Raw genomic sequence first — 25184 nt, forward strand, 5'->3', positions numbered from 1 at the left:
TAACTTCAGTAATGTTCGACGGAAAGAATTCTATTAGTTTCGTACTTACACTTGTTTTTGTCTTTTCAACATAGATTTTCTTAGCTAAAAGAAGTATTGATTCATATTGCTGTTGTGTGCTATTTCATTGTTATACTTTCAACCAAAATGCATATGCACAAGTCCCCGGTGGCTTAGCATCTTATGGCTCTCACTTACACTTGAATGCAAAATGCAAATAAATGCTTTGAGTGTTAGGAAGTTTATCATTTTATCCATCATTACCAGCCTGGTGGATATTACTATGAGAAATTATAAGGTGGGTATATTATATTTTGATGGACTATATTGTGATATGTGGATGGTACTCTTACAATTCATCATAATATTCTTTCCATTGTGAGATATTTTCAAATAGGAACTTTACAATTTATCAGTTTAGAAGTCATTGGTATATATCGACATTTGTCTCTCTGCTGTCTCACTTCTAGGGTACAGCTGAAGAGACATACTAAGGATGCAGCCAGGTGCCCCGAAAGACGTGGCTGGTGGTAACTAATCTCCGGTATTGTATTATACCATTAAGGCCTTGCTTGGGTCGATTTCTGAGAAATAAAAAACTCTTTTTAAGCTCGGTAAGAACTCCTATGCTTATTTGACTAATTTTGTTTAAAGAGTTTATGACTTACAAAAGAGTTTAATAAGAAAGTTAGGAAAATGTTGCTTTTTGTAGAAGCTTTATTTTGATTTTTGCAGGGAGTTTGCTGTAAAAATTGTGACTTTCGCTTCAGTTTCAGCTTCAGCTTCAGCACCCAGTTAAAGTAAAAAATAGTAAGCTATCCCAAATAAAGCCTAAGTTCAGTTAACCGAAGTTGGTTTTGGTTTTATGCTCGTTCTACTTTAATCCAACCATTTTTACTGAAATGACCAACAAAAAAAAAGGTGTTGAGACTATAAACTTGCAGGGAAACCAAAAATTAGACCAGTCTTTTGAGGAATAGACGAAATAAGATTCATGACCATGTGTGAAACTATAGAAGTTGTGGAATGTTGTATGGAAAACGAGTGATGCATCCTCTCTTTTTCTGTATTCTAAGCAGAGGTCTCTTTTCTCTTTTTCTTAAATTATGTGGAGTGATCATTATTTTCTAGGGTAGCTAGCCCCCCCTTTCTTGACCTTTCAACTAGAAGACAAATGAAAGACAATCAAGGTAGGGACCATGACATAGATCATAGACGTAGAATAAAGGAAAAAACAAATATATTGTTTGTACTTGGTCGACTTGTAGTTTTCTTGTTGGTGGGCAATGAGTTACTTGGAGTATTTACATTTGCTGCCCAAGCTAGATAATGGAATGAAGACGGGTGTTCGTTAGGAAATTTTCTTTCCAAGCTTTGGGTTGTCTTTATACTACATTTCAACAAAGCCTCATCCAATATGCTTTGTTACACTTCTACCTAAAACTTTTCTACCATCAGCTCTATCGAGACGGTCATATCCTGGGTTGAGTGCTTTGTTGAAATGGCCTGTAGTACTTTGCTGTGATGATCAGAAATTATTTTCGAGTTTTCGAACAGAGAAAAGGACCATGAAAAATTGAGCTTTGTAGTGACCAGGCCGGAATGATGCCAAAGGCCAAGCAGCCAGTCAGGCTGAAAGCAACATTCCTTGTTCCTTGTCAAGGTGTTCATTTGATTACATGTGTTATTTTTGTCAAAATTGCTCAAGTCGTTGCTTCTCGGAAGGCACTCAGATAAGCTTTTGTTAAATGCTTATTGGGCCGCCGTAATGGCGGCGGTAGCCGCCGTGGAATGGCGGTGGTGGTGGGCACGACAAGAAGTATATTATATCTAATCAAAGCCAAAATTCAAAAGATTAATCAAAATTTCAGGATTAGAGCTTGTTACAATGAATTGATCTTGTAGCTTCATTTTCTAGATGATGTAACGCATTCAGAGTATCCTACTGATATTTCTACAGAAGCAAATATCTCAGATTCTTCTTTGATATTTCGACCAGGGAGTGACAAATTTGGCTTAGGCCCCACTCTGGTATGCCAGTGTGGACTTGGTCCATCAAAGAATGGTTCAAAAATAAAATATTTGTTATAGGTCCCGTAACAGCACCGATTTGGTACATATAGAAAAGCATAATTAATTATATGGTGTCAGGTATAAATTTAAGATTTATTATTTTGTACTTAAATACTCTCCTATTATTTTGTTTGCTGATTTGGAAATGACCAAGACAACATTCAATTTTACATTCTAAAAGTACCTTCATATAAAATACAGCGAAGACCACATGGCATGTCACGTGATTTCAGTCCCATTTCTAGATCTTATGAAGAGTTTTGTTATATTAATGAATAAAATACTCAAAAAGGGAATTAAAAAAAGAAAGAAAAGAAGACGTTCTCGAAGCAGATTTGACCGCCGATCACAAGTGAAATCAGAAAAACAATTTTTATATATTATTATTTTTTGAATAAATTAGAGCCTCAGCAGCTCTATCCACATCGTTATCCTCTCATGACTCGTAAACACGACAAAGTGAGAGAAGATGTGAATTGTCTGGAGCTCCATACAATTACAAATTCACCTTCTTTCTTTCATGTACATGACAAAGGCCTTGACACACATCTCTTGCGTAGCCCTTTTGTATTTCTTTCTTCTATCCATTTCACTCTCACAAATTCAATATGAAATCCACGTTTCTTAGCTTTTTTTTTTTTAATTATTTAAATGATTTTTTTAAATGCATTTTTGTGAGTGAAAATGATTGAGAAATACATATATTATAGAGGTAAAATTGTTTTTAAATTTGAATATCATTTGTTTTTTTTATGACTGTGGATGTCTAGATCTTGAAGTTAACACCAGTTTACACACACAACGACTAATCCAATGAGACCTTGAAGTTGACACCAGTTTACACGCACAACGACTAATCCCATAGAACTGATAAACCTCCGGGTAATAAAAAATTTGGGTATCATGTAAGGAAACTTATAATGAAACTAGGAAACAAACCTTTTTCTTTTACCAATTTTAATTCTTTTCCTTTTACCTAGACTTTGCCAATTTTTTCTCAATTCCATAATTATTACAAGTTGGGTAATCAAGGATAATAGTCCATTTTAAGCCATTTAACCCAAATAGAAACATATTGAGGGATCCAAATTCCTTGTCATGATACTTGTATATGTATGTTGAAGTCTAATGGTACCTACCAAATTTCTTATCATGACAGTGTATGTGTATAAAGAAATTTAAGTAATAGAATATTAGTATAAACAAATAAACCAAATTAAGTAGGCACAAACAAAAATTGAGAATAAATTCACGAGATTAAAAAAAAAGTATGTGACATCATTTACCTGATTTGATTGGTAATGTCTTTTTGATATCTATCGGAAAAGTATACAGTGGAGCCTCTAGATACCATACATTATTAATAAAATAAAATTAAAATAATCAAATTAATTGAGATCCTTTATCTATAATCAAGATAAGAGTGGGAATATAACCCACTCACAGTGATGGAACTGTACGCAGGGGAAGGTCTGAATTTATCCATACATTAGAATAAGGTTAAAAAAGTGAGAAGAGGAGAAGGACAGATAAATTGGATTATGTGCCAGCCTTTAAAATGGTACAAGTGGCTCCTTCACATTTGGAGGACAGCACCTCTATCTCTAACTCCCAGGCTTCCGGCTTTAAAAGGCCTTAAGGTGATTTCTCTTTTGCGCTTAAAACATTGGAAAAAAAAAAAACACAAGCTAAAGTTGGGAGAATCCTTTCTGGGTTTGGGAGACCACAGATTTTGAGAGCAAATCCCAACTGGTTTTCTCTTTTCATTTCTGGGTTTTGGAGATAAGGGTCAGAGAGTGCAAATCCACAGCTGGGTTTCTCTTAAAACTCTTGATTTTGGAGAGAGGAGAGTTTAGAGAAAGAGAGAGAAGATGTTGGAAGGGAAAGCATTGATAGAGGACACTGACATGCCTGTGAAGATGCAGATCCAAGCCATGGCTTGTGCCTCTCAAGCTTTGGATATCTATGATGTCCTAGACTACAAATCCATTGCTGCCTATATCAAGAAGGTAACCCACTGTGTATCCATCATATAGTCTCTTTTTTACCCAATATCTTTGTGTTTTCTTTTTCTTATTTTCTTATTTTCTTTTCCTACTTTTTCTGGTTTTATAATGACAGGAGTTTGATATGATATATGGGACTGGATGGCAATGTGTGGTGGGTTCAAATTTTGGATGTTTCTTCACTCATTCTAAGGGAACTTTTATATATTTCACACTGGAGACTCTCAATTTCCTCATCTTCAAAGGGGCCTCTTCTTCGGACTGAGGCTGTGTTCGGTTGCAAAGAAACTTGGAGAAAATGGAAGAAGAAGAGATGAAAAACAAAGTCTAGTGCAGTTCTCTCTTCCGGCTGTTTTTTTACCCCTTCCTTTTGGTTCTTTTTGTCTTTTTGTCTTTTTTGATCTTTAACTCGGTTGTAGCTTGACATGGGGGAAAATAAGGTGCGGGAAAATGGAAGGAAAAAAAAAACCAAGAAAAAAGAATGTTGGGAGGCACCTACATCCACAAGGCCACATGGAGCTTTTTGGATCTCGTCATTGTGATGAGGGCCCTGTAATATCTCTAAGGGGCAGCCGCAATGCCCTCTTTGTACATATGATGTCTCCATCCCCTTTAAAAATGCATTTCTTTTTCATTTGTCCTTCATACTTTCATGCTCTGTTTGGATGCTGAGAAAAAAATGGTTGCTTGGAATGCTAGTTAATGAGATTCCACATTAGGCATTTATTCCTGATGTTGGAATGACAGCTGCAAGATTCCCACAATTGTGCAACCAAAGCTTGTCCCCAACTTATGAATTTTCAGCATCTGATTCTTTCCACACATTGCATCATACCATTCAACAATCACAAAGGGAATCAATTTTAGCCCTGCAAAAACATGTAATCTTTCATCCGTTAAGACAGTTCTTGTGTGAGCAAGAAAGCCTTCTACGGTTCTAACAGACGATATAAATTCGGTTAGGCTCACAGCATGGATGCAGGCAAAGGTAGTTGCAATACAATCAACCAACTTGATTGTCTAAAAATGGATTGACAAACGGCATTTTGATCCCAAACACTTTCATATATATTGTCTGAATAGAAGTCTTAATGACAATTTTACATCAATTTTTATTAACATTTTAATCAAATTCAGACGGTAAATCAAATGATTCAAATCCCATCTGAATGACTTTAAGTGATCATGTCCACATACCTTACGACAAATCAAATGACTGGAGTTAAGACAGGTTTGTTTTGGAAGCATGCCTGTAGGTTATCGATTACAAGGTCTGACATTGCCACACTCGTTTCCACGGTATCGCTTCCCGCATGAGGTTGGAGGACTACATTTTCAAGCCCCAACAGTTCTTCAGGTACCTCTGGCTCATGTTCAAACACGTCCAGCCCTGCACCAGCCAACCGGTCTTCAAGCAGTGCAGACACAAGCTCAGGTTCGTCAATATGTGCACCCCGTCCAATGTTGATGATAATGCCTTTTGGACCCAGTGCATCAATGACTTTGCGGTCAACAATATGGTGCGTTTCTTTGGTCAGAGCACATGCCACAAAGAGGATTTGACAGTTGGTGGCCAAGTCGATTATGTTAGAATAATATTTGTAATTCGATTCTGGTTTCTCTGATCTGGAGTGGTAACTAATTGAGCTGCCAAAAGCTTCAGCTCTCTTTGCAATTGCTGAACCTATCCTGCCCAACCCAACAATTCCAATGGATTTACCACTGAACTGAGAAAAAGAAGAAAAGAGCAAAACACAAGGGAAGAAAAAAGAGTGAATTTAATATCCAAATAAAAGGGCCATTTGATGTGATAACAAAGAAACATAAAAATTATGATCTTTCTCATTCCATGACAAATAAGTCAGGAAAAAAAAAAAAAGTTCCGACTGTAAACTCTAACAAAAGAACAAAACCTGTTTAAACACATGAATCCCATTACTCAAATACCTTGCTTTCCCTGCCTCTCGCTGTGGGTAAGACAGGAGTCACTTGGGTTGGAGGGTTAGTTCATACCAGCATTTAAAACTGATACCTAATTTCCAACTTAATATCCATTTCTTGAATTTCATTTTTTTTTTTTTAATTTTTGTTCTAATGCACTGACAGGTTACAAAATGGGGTTTCCATGTTGGGGTCAAAAAGCTATCTCCAGTATAATTCATAGAGTTCACCAACAGGCTACTTAAAACCTTCAGTGCATAAAAGACTTCACCCACGCCAGCTAGCACTATCAACACACAATGGATAGCCTATGAATCAACAGAATGATACCTATCACATTCTCATTTCCCAACTTCCATACGAAAACAACTCTTAAATTCTAGAGTTCCAAACTTTCACTTAAATTATTGCTTTTCTCCATCATAACATCTGTCAAGATCAAAATCTTACAAACAAGACCCATAAGCTGCTTGAATATCGCAACTACCTAAATTTGGAATCACCAGGTACAATGAATTAATACCCTTCATTATCACAAAAATCATTGAAAATCAAGAAAGCCTCTGTTAGATCACAGAAGAACAAGGATAAGTAAAAAGGAAAGGAAAGAAAAAGCAAAGGGAAAAGAAACAAAAATAGCTTGACCTTAATAATTCTGGTTTTGTTCTGATTAAAAAAGAAAAAAAAAAAGCAAAGGGAAAAGAAACAAAAAATGCCTTAGTTCTTAAATAATTCTCACTCATGATTAATAACAATTTGAGATTCTTTTTTTTCTTCTGAAATCCAAATGCAACATAAAAGTCAATATAGGTCTGTGTAGTACTCAAGATATAGGTCACAATTTAGAGTAGGAATAAGCTGATAAAGAGTGATTTGAGTCTGTTAGTGTATGTTTATTTAAGAATTTGATAAATAAAGGGAAGAGTAGTTTTTACCCAATTTTCTTTGTATTTTCTGTGAAAGCAAGACTCTCCTCAAAGAGAGTCAGCATCTGCTCTGTTTCTTAGGCAGCTCTAGAGATGGCAGAGAAGGAACTCAAGGAGCAAAAATGCATGAAGCCATTAAACAATTTTAGGAGTCCACTGTCCACCTAACACCAAAGCTTGACTGACAAGTACGATAGCAGGACTCCACTGTAATGCTAACAGCTCTTGATCTAAAATATGATGAAATTTCCAAGAACACGAATTGTGACCTAGAGAAGTCCTAGCAAAAGAATGGATCATTAATAGGGAGCAACCTGAAAGCACCCCTTGAAGTCTTATGAAAGAAAAGAGAAAAATACTCATCAAGTGATTTTAACATGCCATAGTTTTTAGCTAGACTTTTTTTATTGTTAATTTTTTTTAATTAGAATCGACTTTGGTAGTTTATTTTTAGTCAGATTTTTATTTGTCTAAGTTTCTAATTTAATAGGAAAAAGTAAGTCATACGCCCCCTAGGATAGAGTCTTCGTCTTATTAGGAAAAAGAATTTCATGAGTCTATATAAGCCTGCATGTACTGAAAATTTAGTAGCTATCGAGCTTCTTAAAGGTGCAATTGCCCTTTTCTTATTCTTTGATCTCCTATCATATAACATTGAAAATATTTTTATGATTCTGCATAAACTACTACTTGCCTATTGAGTGTGCACACCCATATAAACTCAAGCTTTAAGGTTTCCCAGATTTGAGGGAGGTGACCCATTGGGTTAGCTATACAAGCAGGCTTCATTGCTTCATTTCATATGAAAGGCAAAACTTTATATTGCTTTCAATGTGAACAAAACTAATCTTATATGAAATGGGCTGAGTTGGCAGCAGCTTTCACGGCAAGTTTTGGAAATTTTGCTTGGGATCTTGCAAAGTATGCAAAGCAACATCTATGCAAGAGTTCCAAAATCAATTTTAAAGGCTTACTAATTGAACTAAAAGGTTCATAAAGTTATATTTGATCAGTTGCTTTCTTGTGGCTAAAAGACAAGATAAGAGTTGGGGCATAGTTGTTCGAACCTACCAGTATGAATCCTGCCATTGGTTTGGCCAAGAGGACAAACAATTTCTTAAATAAAGGATGAATAAGCCTGAAAGAAACAAAGTGACAGCTGATCAAGTTGTTAGGATGTTGAAGCCATCTTTTGTCATTAAATGCTTGACAGTCATGGAGAATAAGGAAAGACATTTTTTTTATACATAAAGAAGTATACATATATCAAAAAGAAGCGCCAAAAACTAAGGAAAGACATGCACAAGGCATCCTAGAAGATGTCAGAGACAATCAGAGACAAAAATTGTGATATGGAGATAGCAGGATCAAAGGAACAGTAGCTAGAGATCTCAAACCATGCGGGTGGGTAGATTATTATATTGTCAGCTCATCAATATGCTTATTGACAATGGATCCACACATCTTTTTAAAACCAAAAGAGGCAAAAAGGAGAAGTATTCCAATTCAATCAGGATCTAATTTTGAACTAATGGTGGTGAATGGAGATTGTTTAGTTGGAGGAACATCACTCTGGGCCACTTCCATAATCCGAGGCACTCCCATTAAGGCAGAATTTTTCTTGCTCACTTCGGGAGGCTGTGATACTATATTAGGTGCCTGAAGCCTTCAAATCTTGGGTCAATAGATAGTGTTTTTCATTGATTACCATGTCGTGCAAGGATGTTAACAAGGGACATTACAGGGCTTCAACCTGACCAAATAGATTTTACCAAGTAAGGCACAATCGGGAAGGAAATGTGAAAAGAAAAACAGACACTTGTGCTCTAACTGTGTAATATTCTTTTTTGATGATCCCAAAATGGACATTTAGTGCCTAAGCAAATGAGCACCAAAGTACATACAATGTATACAAGAGGCACCAAATAGGCAAGTGAAAAGAATAGAGAAAAACAAAAAGATCAATCTCCCTCTCTTTACTTAGAGATAAGTCAATTAACAAAGTCTATCATTGTCAATAAATGATTACCTATGTACGCTCTAACCTATTTCAAAAAAGTATTCATAAAAGAAAATTTAATTATTTGATCTGACTCTTCATTAGCTTCCAATGACCTCTGTTTCTTTCTTTTCACAACATTCAAAATAAACACATAGAAGTGGCCTTGTGGCCTCTAAAGCTTTTTTTATTACTTTCCCATGAATGATCCATGCTAACTCAAAAGAGTTTCTCTGATTGTAGAGTACATTACCCAAGTCACACCAAATAGAGAGAAAATTGACTACCACAAGTTACTTCCTTTAGAGCAATTAAGGAGCAAATGATCAATTGATTCTTCCTTATCTTTTTGTATAGAAAGCATCTGTTCAGTGAATCAGCATAATCCATCCCCTCCTTATGAGCTGATCAGTCATTAAACATGTAGCTTCGCATGCAAAGAATCTCAACTTTATAGCTACCTAGGAACGTCAAACTATACTTGTGGGAAAAGGCTCTCTTCTTCCCCAAACTAAGGAAAAGTAGCGGGATTTAATAGAGAACTTGCCACGCTTAGTTTCCTTCCAACCCACTCTTATCATCCTCATCTCAGCTTGTATGCAATCTCTATAAAATTGTCGTTACCCTTTCAAGCTCCCAATCATGGAACTATCTTGAGAAGCAAGGATACTATTGACCATCCTCCCTAACTTGCTCCCACACCTCTGCTATCTATGAATAATTTTTGGTAGCTATAGAAAATAATGTCGGGACAGACCCTTCCAAAGATAAGTCTCCACAACATCTATCTTTCCAAAATTTACACCGTCTTTCATTGTCAATTATGAAGTGAGACATAGCCATCACTCAACCCCATCCCCCTTATTCTTCCCTAAACGTTTTTAATATAACGTGTTTCCATAGGACTCTCAGTTGCACATCTACAATTCCACTTGCCAAGGAGAGTCATGTTAAGAGCAGAGAGATTTCTAATATTGAGACCTCCATACTTTTTGAGTAGCCAATAGACCAATTTATCAGACAGGGGTTTTTCACAAGTACGGCCTTATCCAAGAGGAAAATCTGAATCAGCTCCAATCTTAAGATGACCTTTTCGGGATGAAGAACAGAAACATGAAATAAATTGGTAGACTAGACAACTTACCTTTGATCAAAGCAAGTCTCCCTCCTTTTGAGAGGTACTACCTCTTCAACGCATAAAAAACCTTCTTTGAAATCTCTCCACCACATCCAGACCCTTGCTGCCTTTAATGGAGCTCCCAAAGGCAAGTCTAATATGCAGTGGGTAGATTATCAAACCCTTAATCAAGTCACAATAAAATATGTATTTTTCATGCCTAGTATAAATGAGCTATTGGCTTGCACGGGGTTGTGTTCTTTTCAAAATTAAATATTAATTCCAAGTACGATCAGATTCAAGTGTACCAAGAAGATACATCTAAAACGACCTTTCAAGCAGTGCATCATGAATTTTGAGTAACGTCCTTTGGTTTTACCAATGCACTCGCAACTCTTCGTTGGTGTTTCTTTAATGGTATATTGGACTACAATCAAACAAGGGAGGAGCACGAGAGTCATCCAAAAGAAGTGCTAAAAATTTTAAGGCAACATCAATTATTTGTTAAGAAATCTAAGTGGGGATTTGCTAATAAGTCTAAGAAGAGTAAAGGGTTCACTTTCAATCACTACATAAGTTGCATGATTACAACCTGATCAGCAAGCCATTCTTGACCACTGACTGCTATGAAGGGAGAATAAACACAACTACTGAAGTCTTGACAAGCAGTAAGGAGTTTTGGGTGGAGTATAAATCAATAATTGACAATCAATAATTGACCATTATCCAAATAACCGCCTTTAGGAAAATAAAAATGGGTTTTCAGGAGGGAGGAGCAATAGATAAAAAAAGAAAAAAAAGAAATGAGTATCAGATTCTATTGACACAATATCAAATATTATATATATATATATATATATATAGAGAGAGAGAGAGAGAGAGAGAGGGAGAGAGAGAAATTTAAAGTTGAGTGATTTGAGGAAGAGTTGGAATCTTTCGACGATTTCTGAGGTAATTAATTTTTTCTATTTGCTAGGGAGAAAGCCGCAATACCGAGATTTGAATTGAAAAGATTGAGGAAGAGTTGTCGGCGTCTTTTGGCGATTTCTGAAGTAGTTAATTTTTTCTATTTGGTAGGGAGAGAGCTGCTATACCGAGATTTGAATTAAAAAGATTGAGGAAGAGTTGTCGGCGTCTTTTGGCGATTTCTGAAGTAATTAATTTTTGGGAGAATTATGTTTTGATGGGCCAATTTGGTAATAATAACATTTTCGAAACCCAATTTTTCATAATCCAAGATATGTCCACTGTTTGGAAAAATATTAAAGGAAACATGCACTATCTACTGTTTTAAAATGCTATTCCAAAATTGCCCTTTAGTTGTCCCTGTCAGCAGCCACCGTCTCTCACGACACCGTCTCTCACTCGGGCATCAAGGAGCCCTTTTCTGAAGTTGGCCTCCAGACGAGAGAATCCCTGAAAAAGCCCTATTTTTTCCTCTGCCATTCTCAATCCTCGCAGATACTAATCTAATCAAGTTATTATTATTTTTTTTGCAACCCCCGTTTGATTCCCAAGAAAATCCACCCCCATTCGATTTCCGGGAAAATCCATCCTCGTTTGATTTCCGAGGCCCTTTTCTGAAGTTGGCCTCCAGACCAGAGAATCCCTATAAAAGCCCTATTTTTTCCTCTGCCATTCTCAATCCTCGCAGGTACTAATCTAATAAGTTATTATTTTTTTTTTTGCAACCCCCGTTTGATTCCCAAAAAAATCCACCCCCATTCGATTTTCGGGAAAATTCATCCTCGTTTGATTTCCGAGAAAATTCATCCTCGTTTGATTTCCGAGGCCCTTTTCTGAAGTTGGCCTCCAGACGAGAGAATCCCTAAAAAAAGCCCTATTTTTCCTCTGCCATTCTCAATCCTCGCAGGTACTAATCTAATCAAGTTATTATTTTTTTTTTTGCAACCCCCGTTTGATTCCCAAGAAAATCCATCCCCCATTCGATTTCCGGGAAAATTCATCCTTGTTTGATTTCCGAGAAAATCCATCCTCGTTTGATTTCCGAGAAAATCCATCCTCGTTTGATTTCCGACAAAATCCATGCAAAACCCCCAAGAAAAACAAAAAAAAAAGTGCTTTTTTTTTTTCCTCCATGTGTTTTCTTGATCTGATCTAGGGGTCTCTTTGATTTTGGGCCATTGGATTTAAATTTCACAAACCCTAAATCCACGATTTTTGAGCCATGCTGAAAAATCCAACCTTTGCCTGCAAATCATGATCAGATTACCAAATAGCATCTTATGTTTTTTTAAAAAAAAAAAAAAAAATTGGACAGATTTTGCAACCTGCGTGGGCTGGTAGGAAATATCGGGACCTTTCACAGGGAAGATGAACAATGGAGGGGTATTTTCGGTATGAAATAACACCTCAGACCAGAATGCATGTTTCCTTTAATATTTTTCCAAACAGTGGACATATCTTGCATTATGGAAAGTTGGGTTCCGAAAATGTTATTATTCCCAAATTGGCCCATCAAAACATAATTCTCCCTTAATTTTTTCTATTTGGTAGGGAGAGAGCTGCTATACCGAGATTTGAATTGAAAAGATTGAGGAAGAGTTGTCGGCGTCTTTTGGCGATTTCTGAAGTAATTAATTTTTTCTATTTGGTAGGGAGAGAGCTGCTATACCGAGATTTGAATTGAAAAGATTGAGGAAGAGTTGTCGGCGTCTTGTGGCGATTTCTGAAGTAATTAATTTTTTCTATTTGGTAGGGAGAGAGCCGCTATACCAAAGAGAGAGAGAGAGAGATTTGCTAGGGAGAGAGCCGCTATACCGAGATTTGAATTGAAAAGATTGAAACGAAACGCATATTCCTGCTATGTGTATATATATCTGTATATAAAGAGAGAGAGAGAGAAATTTAAAGTTGAGTGATTTGAGGAAGAGTTGTTGGAGTCTTTTGACGGTTTCTGAAGTAATTTAATTTTTTCTATTTGCTAGGGAGAGAGCCACTATGCCGAGATTTGAATTTAAAAGATTCAAAAGAAATGCAAACTCCTGTTAAAGCAAACGGATTACGTACCTTTGTGGTCAATTCAAAATCGCCTTTCTTCCATTTCCCGCTTCTCACAAACCGATCACAGACGCATATTCGCCTTAACGTTGCCAAAGCCAACCCGATCGCCGAGTCCGCCACATCGTCCGTAAGCACATCGGGCGTGTTTGTAACGGTAATGCCTCTCTCCTTGCACTTCACCAAATCGATCTTATCGAAACCTACACTGTAACTCGCCACAATCTCCAACTTCGGCAATGCATCAATGAGTCCTGCGTCGGCGCCGCATACGGCGGTGCCGACGATTGCTCTAATTGAATTTGAGATTTCTCTTAGGAACTGAGGGTTCGAAGCAACCTCACGGAACTTGAAGACTGTAAATCGTTTTTCGAGTCTTTGTACAAGGTATTCTGGAACTGGATAGGTCAACAAAACGCATATGTTTTCCATCGTTACAATGAATGCGAACACTACTTAGGGTTAGGGTTAGGGTTAGGGTTAGGGTTCTTCACTGCGTCATAAACAAACGGTGTCGTTCCTGAACGAAAGAATTGAAGTGCATATTTTAAACTTGGGAGAGGAGGCCATGCTTAGATAACAGAACAAAGCTAGGACGTTTGGTTAGGCTGGGAGGTTAAGTTGGATTGGCGGGATTTAATAACATAGGTATTAAAATGTCTTTTATATATATATATAATATCTTTTTATATCTAATCATATGTTATATTTGATACTTATATTTAATTTTTAAAATGAATAAATAATAATAATAATAATAATAATAATAATATATTTTAATATTTGATATTTATTTAAAATAAAAATATATATTACATTCCAATATTTGCTAAAAGAGAAAAAATATGAATTTTTTATATTTAAAAATTGTTCAATAATTTAAAATTCAATAAATTTTTATTTATTTATTAATTAATAATATTCATGATTAAAAATTTCTTTTATAAATATTTTTTTTAGATTTTTTAAACTATGATTTAAAATTTTTATTTTGTAAAATAAGTTTATAAAAACACTTATGTCTTTAATTGTAATTAACATATTTCTTATAAAAAAAATATAAAAAATATAAATAATATATTTTACCATTTATCTTATTATATATTTAGTTATTTTATTTCATACTAACCAAATATAGGATAAGAATATTATCTTTTTTTTTCTATCTTATATTATATCTGTCTTTCAAATATAACCTAAATTGTTAAATAATTTGAAAATACATTAGTTTTTAATTAAATTTATTTATATTTGATTTTTTTTTTCATATTTTCCAATAAAATTAAACATGGAAATTTTCCTCAATATATATATATATATATATTCATCAAATTCTTTCAATTTTTTTAATGGGAAAGGGCAAAAATATTATGAAAATTATATTGCACCAAAACTCCCTTTGCATCCACCTTTTAATGATTTTTTTTTGACAAAAATGTTCTTTAATGAATCCTTAAACCACCCGTTTCTTGTTCTTTCACTTCTTCTCCTTTAATTTTCTTATAATCCTAACCAAATTTATCAAGAAAGATATGTTTTTCATTAATGAATAAACAAATGATCATTTTAAATGATAATACAAGTACAAAGATATGTCTTTTATAATATTTTATGTATTTCTTTTCATATTTTTTAAGTTGGAAGAAGGAGGTGTTGTCAATAATGTTTTGTGTTGCAAGGTCAGAAGTTTTTTGGACTCCTTTTTTGTCAAACAATTGAATATGTAACTTTATATTTCTAGACATTTTTATTATGTCCGACCTTTCTGTTTCAAACATTTCCTCAATTCTAAGTTTGAACGTTTTTTTTTTTCTTTTTTATTACACTTTTTCATAATTTATAACTTTTAAATGTTTTCCACTTTTTTTTCAATAATTTTTTTTAAAAAATAAAAAATTACATAAAGAATAAGCTCTAAAAGATATTCATATAGCATATTGTATGGATTTAAACATAATGTATAAAGCAATTGCAATTGGCTATGAACATGTGATTCAAATACTCTTCTATTATCAAATGAGCTTTAGAACTCTTCTACTATCAAATAAGATTCAAAAAATGGTAATTTTCTCTTAGACTATGGTAGGATATGATAAAATATGACATAATATGATATGATATACTAAGATAGGATATGATATGTACATCCTAAAATATGGATAGCAAATGTATATTCTAAAATATCATAAAACAGTATATGTAAGGGGATATGATATATTTGGATAATCATATGCAATGGATGTGATATCCTAAGGTAATATATGTAGTGAGATATGTTATATTATGTTTATATTTAGTTTGTAAAATGAATTTTGAAAAATAATATATATTATATGTTCAATAGTTGTTTAAAATAAAAATAATATTGAATTCCAATATTTATTATTGAAAAAATAAAGCTCTCTTACATTAAGCAATATTCATGATTAAAATATTTAAAAATTTATTAATAAAAAATCTTTATATGTATAGATATATATGTTATTTAACATATAAAAATGATTTAAATATATTAAATAATACATATATTAGTATTATTTTATAAATATTTCCTAGTTCTTATTTTTAACCATAATTAAATTTCTTAATCAAAATTTTGTATTTTACAAAATAATTAGTATAAAAAATAAAATTTTGATAAAAATTAAATTATGATACATATAGATATGTATGTCCTGTATATTCACTTAAGATTAACATAAGAGATATAAAGAGGATGGTAATATATATATATATATATATATATATATATATATATATATATATATATATATATATATATATATATATATATCACTATTTATCTTGGTTGAACACATGATCTGGTGAGAGAGGAGATAACTTATATATTATCCTCTCTTATCCTATTTCATATTATACCTCATCAATCAAACTTGACCTTAGAGTTTGTAGTTGAAAAGAAATAGATTGAGAGAAAAAGAAGAAGAAGATGGGTTTAAGGAGAAAAGAATGAGATGGAGTTTTGAATATTTTTAAATTTTTAGGGTGAATGTATTAATAAGTTTTTACTTTTTAAGTGGATGTGAAGAGAAGGGTCCTCGTCCTCTAAGAAAGAGTAGGCTGGAATTCAAGTTCTGTGATTGTTGACTCTGATATGGATTAGCTTTGCCTTCAAGCAGAACAAGAGGTTGACTCAGTTGATATTGCTCAAGTTGAATTAGCTTCCAATCCTAGGATACCAAAGTCAACATTCCCAAGGCACCAATGTAATTCGAGTGCTTACTCTCCACTCGCTAAGTAATAAGAGCTATTTATTAAGAGATAAGGCTTATTGCGTCTAATGAAGGGAAGGAAGAGATCAAAGCTAAGCAGATCGCTTACAGGCCTTTCTCCATAGGAGCATCATCAATCTTAGGGGTCACCCTCTTTGTATTTGGAGCATCCAGATTCCATACAATAAAAAAGTTATCTTAACAAAAATTAGTCTAACCCGATCTCCCATAATTTTGTACAAAGAAAAAAGATTATCAAAAATTATTTTTTTTCATAGTTGATTTTATCACAAAACATAAGAAAGAAAGTAAAATATAATATAATTAAAATAAGTAACACAAATATATATTTTAAATTATTTAATCCTTATATATAAGAGTTAAATAAATCATATGAATTTAAAATAATATATAAAAATAATTTAATAACTTAAATTTTTATTTTTTATTTTTCACTTTCTCTCACACTTTCTGAGAACCAAGCACTTTCCATTCATCATAGAGTTTGTTTGGGATCAGTTTTTAGACTTAAAATTTTGTTTGATAATTTGTTTTTCTTTTTTATAAAAACCTTGTTTTAAAATGGCAATATATTTTAGTATTTTATTATAGTTTTTACAAGATTTTTTTAAAAAATAATTGTATAAATATAAAAAATTATTAAAATAAAATATTATAGATAAAAATTATTTTTAAGAAATATATGAAAATACAAAAATCAAGTTGAGAACATCCCAAATTTCCAAACAAATTTTTGTTTTAAAAAACATAGACAAGTATTTAAAAAAAACATTTGCAAACATGCCAGAGGTCTTTGATTTGCAGAATCAAATGTTTTCCCAGTTAAGAGTCAAGCTTTGTGGGCAAACTACAACAAAATGATGGAGGAATGATAAAGAGTGCATAATGAAAAAGAAAAAAATCCCCATTATGAACAGAATCTGACCAGCAGGTATATGTTTTTGCAATTTTTACTCTAAACAGCTTTCCGGGTGAATGAGGAAAGAGGGTGACAGGCAAGCTCAATCGATAAAAGAATCAAACTTTCAAGAATCAGATGAAGAGGCTTATTCTCTAGTCTGTGTACCCTTGTTCCCTTCCCTTTAAATCTAGCAATTGGTTGGTCTCAGTTAAAGGCTCGGTCCGTATCCAGGGATTTCTGTACTCAATTATATGCTACCAAAATAAGAAGACCAAATGAAGCTAACACCAAGAATATGAAACATTAACAGACAATTTAGTAGTCATTAAGGTCTTCCATTCATCATAACATAAATACCAAGTTGTTGAGGAAACAATGCAGAGAAAACATCGAGTGGTTCATTGAGCAACATTAAGAAAAGACTTCAATGAATGATGAGCTACATACCTTCTCATGACAATTAAACCACTGGAGTTAACAGTGGTTTGTTCAGAAAGTGAGCCTCTAAGTTTCCAAGTACCAGGTCAGCCATGTCTTTCCGGGTTTCCACCGTTCCGCTTCCTACATGAGGCAAAAGGACTACATTGTCCATTGCTAACAACTCTTCAGGTACATTAGGCTCATTTTCAAACACATCGAGTCCAGCACCTCCCAACCGGCCTTCAACCAGTGCGGATACAAGCTCAGGTTCATCCACATGTAATCCCCTTCCGATGTTGATGACCACACCCTTTGGACCCAGTGCATTGATGACTTCACGGTTGATGATGTGGCGGGTTTCTGGTGTTAACGCGCAAGCAACAACCAGGATTTGACAGTTGGAGGCCAATTCAACGACACTAGGATAGTACTTGTAGTTTGTCCCTGGTTTCTCTGTTCTGGAATGGTAACTAATTGGACAGCTAAATCCCTCGGCTCTCTTGGCAATTGCTGAGCCAATCCTACCCAACCCTATAATGCCAACTGATTTTCCAGTGAACTGAAAGGAGAATAAAGAATTAGAAGGAAGGAAATAAAATTAAAGTGGAAGAAATGAATCGAAGTTATGAGTGGAGTTGTTAAGCCAAACCAATCAAATTCGAAGGTAAAATACTAAAAACTTACAAATCCAAATACACAAGTCATGCGAAAACCAAAATTAAGTGTTAAACTCAACCATGATTTTTTGTTGGTTGCATTAGAGCTAAAACCCAAGTAAGCTTGATACACACTGTCCGTCCACTACCTGTTAGTTTAAACTTTTAGGTAAATTGGTAATTTAACTTGTAAGATTAATACACAATGCATTATCATGTTGAATTTTAACACATGAATATTCAGTTAAACTCACCAACAAGCCTGATTAGACTCAAAAACAAGATTGAGCTCGGGTTAACATAGGCTATAACCATGCATAATAGGGTTATCTGAGTTCTGGTTGAGCTAATGCCCAACATACTGGTGCTTGCAAAACACAGCACATAGCATGCCTTTCCAGGATCCTTTACAACCCTATGATCAATTTTCTTCAACATTTTCCCTTTTTCATAGAAAATAAGAAAGGTATCTGATTTTTTACCTATAAAAAAAAAAGAAAAAAGGAAAAAAGGAAAGAACCATAACTTGGACAAATAGAAGCACATGGTCAAAGGAAAATAAGAAAAACCAACTTTTACCAGTTTGGAACATGCATTGTATTCAACAATAAGCCCTTCTACTGCAGCATCAATGAAATAATAATTAAGGTTGCACTCCTACTTGCAAGACTTGTATACAGCTCAATCAATTCAACAGAGCTTTATCCCAACTTGAGGTCAGTTAAATAAATCTTTTTTTCAGCGTTCCAGCCAGTTTTAGGGCTACATGACACTAGTAGATGGCTAAGAGTCATAAAGTTAATCCACATCTACTTTACTCTTGCTTATCCGTTTTAATCATTCTAACACAGTCCCACAACAACCTTCCTTCCTTGTACTTTTTGGCTCTAATTAAAGCACCAAACCTACAGAACACTAGTTAACAGCACCACTAATCAAACCACAAGGGGAAAAGCCAAATATCACAAGCAAAAAATGTTGGCAATAACACAAGCTAGCAACATCACTACTACAAACTGACAGATATCCAGAGCCAGAATCTTTACCAATTTCAGCACAGTGAAATATAATTAATGCAGAGAAAAAAAAAAAAAAAAAACCAAGATAAATAAATACAAAGAAAAAAAAGCAGTGTCTCAAAAGCAAGTACTTCTATGCAGACACAAGAACAAGAAACAACCAACCACCGGGACCACAAATACAAGCCTAGGACACTGATTGTGTAAGGTGCTCACAGTATCTGATGTTTTCATAAATGTTGCAGTCTCTAGAATAGAATGCACATAACTCCATGTATGCACCATTATGATTTCCTTCACCAAACTATCCCTCAAACTCATTATCATTCAATGGAAATCCATGGGTATGGTCGATTATATCAAATCAATTGAAAATTTGCCAAAACCAAGCATAAGAAACTGGAGGATTGCCAAATCAAAGCATCATTAAATAAATCAAATCACTTAGCTACTTCATAGTGCATGAAAACTAAAACTTATGCATCACAAGAGACATGTGAGTCAATTAATAATGGCAATTTAACATTTTACAGCCAACTCAAGTAAAGGAAATAATAAACCAAAATGAAAACATTAATCTCCATTACCAATGAAAAGAAAATAAGATTCAGAATTTAAATTCTCGTATTGTTTTGACCACTTAGTAACAAAAACTCATCTCAACTAAGCTAGATAGCTGCATTGATGGTTGACCAAATGTTCTTGTTCTCTGCTGTCTCTATGATCAAAATTCTAAAATTGAAAACTTTACCATGTATATACTCAGTATAATGTTACAAAACGGCTTCTTGTTGCTGAAAGGAGAGAAAGTTAAAATTATACAGAAAATACATTTGGCACCATACTGGCTAAGATTATATTTTGAAACCTGTTTCCTGAGAACATAAGAAAAATGGTTTTCATGTCTCTATATATTTGAAGAAAAACCTAAACAGAAAAATAAATCCAAAGCAGAAATTACTTTGGATGATGTACATAAAAAACTTGGTTCCAGTTTTTCCATCCCAAAATTCTCTTAAATCCTTAAAATGATTGGCATTGGACTTTCAAACATGAACCATTTTTTCATGAAAAAATTTTCCAAAAAAAAAAAAGGGGGAAAAACCATGTTTTCTCCAAAAACAACAGAAATAAAAAGTTTCCCTTACAAGAGGAACCATTTTCCATGCTCTCATTTCCATTTGTCCTCCTTTTCATTTCCACCAACCACACAGTAGAGTAAGAAAAAAAATTCAGACCTTGGTCAAACAACTTTCTTCGTTTTCAAAAATCTAAAATGACATAAACTGCTAAATTCAACATTTTATTTCCTGTCTCTATAATAAGAGAAACCGAAACCAACCCTTTTCTTTTTTTCCATTCTCAAAGAAATGAGTCAATTCTCAGAAGAAACCCATAATTTCTTCCTTTCTTTCTCTTAAATTAGCTGAAAACAGGAACAGCCATAATTTCTTCCATTTTCTGACCAATCAAACAGATTATAATAAAAAAATTAGAAAAAAGAAGAAGATCGATACCAAACCTTGGTAGTCAACTTGAAATCCCCTTTCTTCCACGACCCGCTCCTCACATAACGATCACTTTCACAGATACGTCTCAGAGTCGCCAAAATCAAAGCAAGTGCCAAGTCCGCCACGTCCTCCGTCAGCACATCCGGAGTGTTCGTAACCCTAATTCCCTTCTCCTTGCACCTCACCAAATCGATCTTGTCCAACCCAACGCTGAAACTCGACACAATCTCCATCTTGGGCAACGCCTCGATCATCTGGGCGTCGGCGCCGATGAAGGAGTTTCCAACCACTGCTCGGATCGAATTTGAATGCTCCCTGAAAAGATCGTTGGCGCTTGGAAAGTCCCAGAAGCGGAAGAGCTTGAAGCGCTTGTCCAGTTCCTGTTCCAGGTATGGGTTCATTGGGCAAGTCAACAGTACCCCGATGCTTTCCATGGTTTCGCTTTGTGAAAGACGCACTGGCGCACGGAGGTGGAAGTGCAGCGGCGGTGACTGTGGGGCGGATGAGCCGTCCGATATCTTGGGGGACTTCGCTGGTTTTAGATAAGCTGGCGACTCATCGGTATAAATGGAAGGCAAGGCAAGGGAAGGGATGCTGCTCCTCCAAACGACGTCGTTTGCAGTTGTGAATTTGCATGGATTAGAATCCTGTTATACGCAAACGACGTCGTTTATGGGCCACGGCATGTACCAACCTCTTTAATTATGGGATAAATATTGAATTATTTAATTAAAAGGAAAGAATGATCTTAAATCTAATATATATAAATATTCCTTTTTTCTTTTTTTGTGATGTGTGAAGTAATACAAAAGACTTAATCTAAATTTTGGAAAAAAATATTTCAATATATAACTAATTACCCGAAACTTTTTCTCTTATCTCATACGCACTCAAAATATTAATACAATAATCCATATCATTCTAATCCAAATTTTCAAAAAAAATATTCCAATAGATAACTAATTACCTGAAACTTCTTTCCTTTATCTCATATGCACTCAAAATACTTAGTCATACATCGATATCATTTATAATAATTCGTCTCGTATAGTATAAAAATCATTCATTTTGAATATATATATTCTTTCCCCCACAATTTTGTGTCAAAATGGTGAAACATTGTAACAAAGGGGGAATCAATTTGTGTGAAGAGGAGGAAGTAGGAACCATCGTAACAAAAGGGGGGCATGGAGATAATGGCCCAAACAATACCGACGCAAGCATGCACTGTAATTTACAGGTGGGAAGAATCCAATGAGATGGTACTAAAGAACTATTTTGGTTATATATTGTAAGACAGACAATGCACCATTATTGGTCTGCCCACCGTTATTGATGGGTTACATGTGCACGGTGGACACCGGGCGTGTCCAATTTGCCTAATAGGACATAACCCTCTCCATCCCCTTTCAACATCTTGGTACCATCCACTATTTCTGTTTTTTTTTTCTTCCGTATAATAACATTTGGGCATACTTTTTTGAGCACCTTGAAATAATTGACATTTTATAATAAATAGGGTGAAAATATGTTAGAGTGCGTTTAAAAGTGATTCTAAAAAGCGTTTGTAACATTTTTAACATTTGAATGATAAAAAATTTTAAGTATTAGAAATATTAAAAACGTTTCCTAAAATCACAATCAAACAGACTATTAAAGTGAACAAAAAATATAATTTTTTTAATATAAACAATTTATGGGTTGTAATGTCTTTTTCTTTTACAAATTCAATTTAGAGTAGAAAATTGACATTGATATTATTCTTTTAAGAGGGGAGGGAGAAGGAAGCCTTTTTATAATGCTACAAGCACTAACTCCTACATTATTTATTCGTGATGATCTCACACTTGGTACAAAGGTGAAAGGTCAAGGGAAAGACCGCCCCTTCCCACATGTGTAAGCATCTTCCTCTTCGAATCTAACATGAATAGAATAATATAAAATAAGATAAAAGATGAGATAACATATTTTATCTTAAATTTAGTTAATAAGGTAATAAAATAAGTTATATCTTAGTTGATAGTATTATATTTAACCAAATGATAAATGATGAGATTTTTATTTATCTTATTTTTTATATTTTTTTACATGAGATATGTTAATTATATATATATATATATATATATATATATATTATAAATTTATTTTATATTTTTATATTATTTGTTTTTTAAATTAAAATATTTTGATTGAAAATAAATTTTGGTTAAAAAAAGAATAAAAAATATTTATAAAATATATATTGTAGAATAATACTGATATATGTATTATTTAATAAATAAAAATTATTTTTTATAATGAATAACATGATATAGAAAATTTTATTTATAAATTATAAATACTTTAATCATGAATATTATTAGAAAATTATCATATTCTTTTAGTTGAAAATATTGGAATAAAATATATACATATTTTTAATTTTAAACAAATACCAAACATTTGAAAATAATATATATTCTTTTGCATTTTTCATTTTATAAATTAAATATAAGTATAATGTAATATACTCTATTGCATATATTGTATTAATATAATATAAAATATCATAACCTATTAAAAATTACATTTTAGGATGAGATATAATATTTTAAGATATATATATATATATATATATATATATATATATATAAAACATAACATAACATAAAAATAATAATAACATATTCTATATCATATTTGGTTCAATATAAAATAATATAAGTAAGGGATATATTATCCAACATATTAATCCTAAACCAAGAGGTAGGTCTCATGTTTAATAAATTTATTTATTTTCTCAATTTTTTATTTCTCATATTACTTATTTTGAAATTAAAAATTTCTGACTAAAAAAATTAAATTTATGATAAAAAGAGAAGAACTAAAAAATATATTTATAAGATATGTTATAAAATAATACTATATTATTTAATATATATTATTTTTATATATTGAATAACATAATATAAAAAGATTTATTTATAAACTTTATATTTTAATCAGGAATGTGGTTAAATATAATAAAATTTTCATTTTTTTAATAGTAAATATTAGAATGTATTTAATTTTTATTTTAACCCGACATTAAACATTGAAAAATAGCATATATTTCATTTCTTTTTTTTGTTCTTTGTATTCACTTTACAAACTAGCTATAAATATAACATAACATATTATATTGTATATAACATCTTATGATATTATTTGTCGGATATAATATGAAAGAATATCATATTTTATTGAAAATAATATCTTAATATATAAATTTATTATTTAATAAAATATCATATCTATTAGGATATACATATTTTATTATACTTCATCAATTAATTAAACATAGTATAAAAGTTCATAATAAATTATTTTATATTTTACTTAAAATAAAAGTGAAAACTTAAGATAAATTCATAATTGCAAGAATCGTAGGTCCTGTTTGAGAATTATTTTTTAGAACGGTTTTTCGTTCTCTAGAATAAAAAATACTAAAAACATGTTTGACAATAAAAAATTGTTTTCTATTTTCTATTTGTATTTATAAGAATAAAAAACAAAGTGTTTTCAAAGAACATCTTTTAGTTATTTTATGTTATTTTCATTTATTTTTTTAGAGTTGTTTTAAAAAATAATTATATAAAAATGATTAAAATATATTTAAAAATATTAAAAATAAGTTAAAAATATTTTAGGTTTTCAAAAATGTTTTTATTCTACAAAAATTAGAGAACAATTTTTAAAAGCTATTTTTTAGAATTATTTTTAAAAACAGTTACCAAACAAATCCTCAATATAATATTATTTTTTCTCTATTTGGTCATATTAAAATTTAACTGGAATCTAAATAAAGTCAAGTATTATTGAGTATTTAGGTTGTCTATTTTTTCTTGATGTTTGAAATATCATAATTTATTACACTACACATTTCATAATAATTAATTATATAATTAGTTAGAAAATTGATAATTAGATAATAATTATGATTTCCAATTATGCTTGATTACTAAGAGAAACATATGTAATTTTCCAAGTTAAGTTTGACTGATTACTCATTGACTTTTGTGTGTATTTGGTACATTTAGCTATAAACGTCAAGAATAGTGATCTAAAATTTGGTATTTTTGAATTTTTTTTCCCCAACGTATTTTCACAGGTTTTTTATTTTTTTATTTTTTCAATTAAATAATATTATTTTTTAAAAATATTTTTAAAACGCAACATTTATAAAGCATTTAACAGTAAAAAGATTTTGCATGTGGAAATCTTCTTTCAAAATGAGATTTTAGTATAGAATATTAGTCTCTTTAACCATGTGATTTAAAAACAATTTTCTATTTTTAAAAACAAAAAACCGTTTCTAAAAA

General features: G+C 32.5%; 3 protein-coding genes across 3 annotated transcripts; 1 reads left to right on the plus strand and 2 right to left on the minus strand.

Annotated features, from left to right (window-relative positions):
- Positions 1 to 3682: 3682 nt before the first annotated feature.
- Positions 3683 to 4724, plus strand: LOC117922493 (dynein light chain LC6, flagellar outer arm). The gene is made up of 2 exons (XM_034840622.1): positions 3683 to 4082; positions 4195 to 4724. The coding sequence occupies exons 1-2, from the start codon at positions 3945 to 3947 to the stop codon at positions 4342 to 4344; spliced, it is 288 nt and encodes a 95-aa protein (XP_034696513.1). The 5' UTR covers positions 3683 to 3944; the 3' UTR covers positions 4345 to 4724.
- A 399-nt stretch (positions 4725 to 5123) lies between these two features.
- LOC117922490 (hydroxyphenylpyruvate reductase-like) lies at positions 5124 to 13668 on the minus strand. The gene is made up of 2 exons (XM_034840620.1): positions 13093 to 13668; positions 5124 to 5806 (listed from the first exon to the last, which is right to left on the minus strand). Exons 1-2 carry the CDS (start codon positions 13513 to 13515, stop codon positions 5288 to 5290), a joined length of 942 nt encoding a protein of 313 aa, XP_034696511.1. The 5' UTR covers positions 13516 to 13668; the 3' UTR covers positions 5124 to 5287.
- Positions 13669 to 17514: 3846 nt separating this feature from the next.
- Positions 17515 to 21391, minus strand: LOC117922513 (hydroxyphenylpyruvate reductase). The gene is made up of 2 exons (XM_034840644.1): positions 20856 to 21391; positions 17515 to 18217 (listed from the first exon to the last, which is right to left on the minus strand). Exons 1-2 carry the CDS (start codon positions 21276 to 21278, stop codon positions 17699 to 17701), a joined length of 942 nt encoding a protein of 313 aa, XP_034696535.1. The 5' UTR covers positions 21279 to 21391; the 3' UTR covers positions 17515 to 17698.
- Between the last annotated feature and the right edge of the window lie 3793 nt (positions 21392 to 25184).

The sequence above is a fragment of the Vitis riparia genome, chromosome 9 (genome assembly GCF_004353265.1).
Source record: "Vitis riparia cultivar Riparia Gloire de Montpellier isolate 1030 chromosome 9, EGFV_Vit.rip_1.0, whole genome shotgun sequence".
Classification (NCBI taxonomy): Eukaryota; Viridiplantae; Streptophyta; class Magnoliopsida; order Vitales; family Vitaceae; genus Vitis; species Vitis riparia.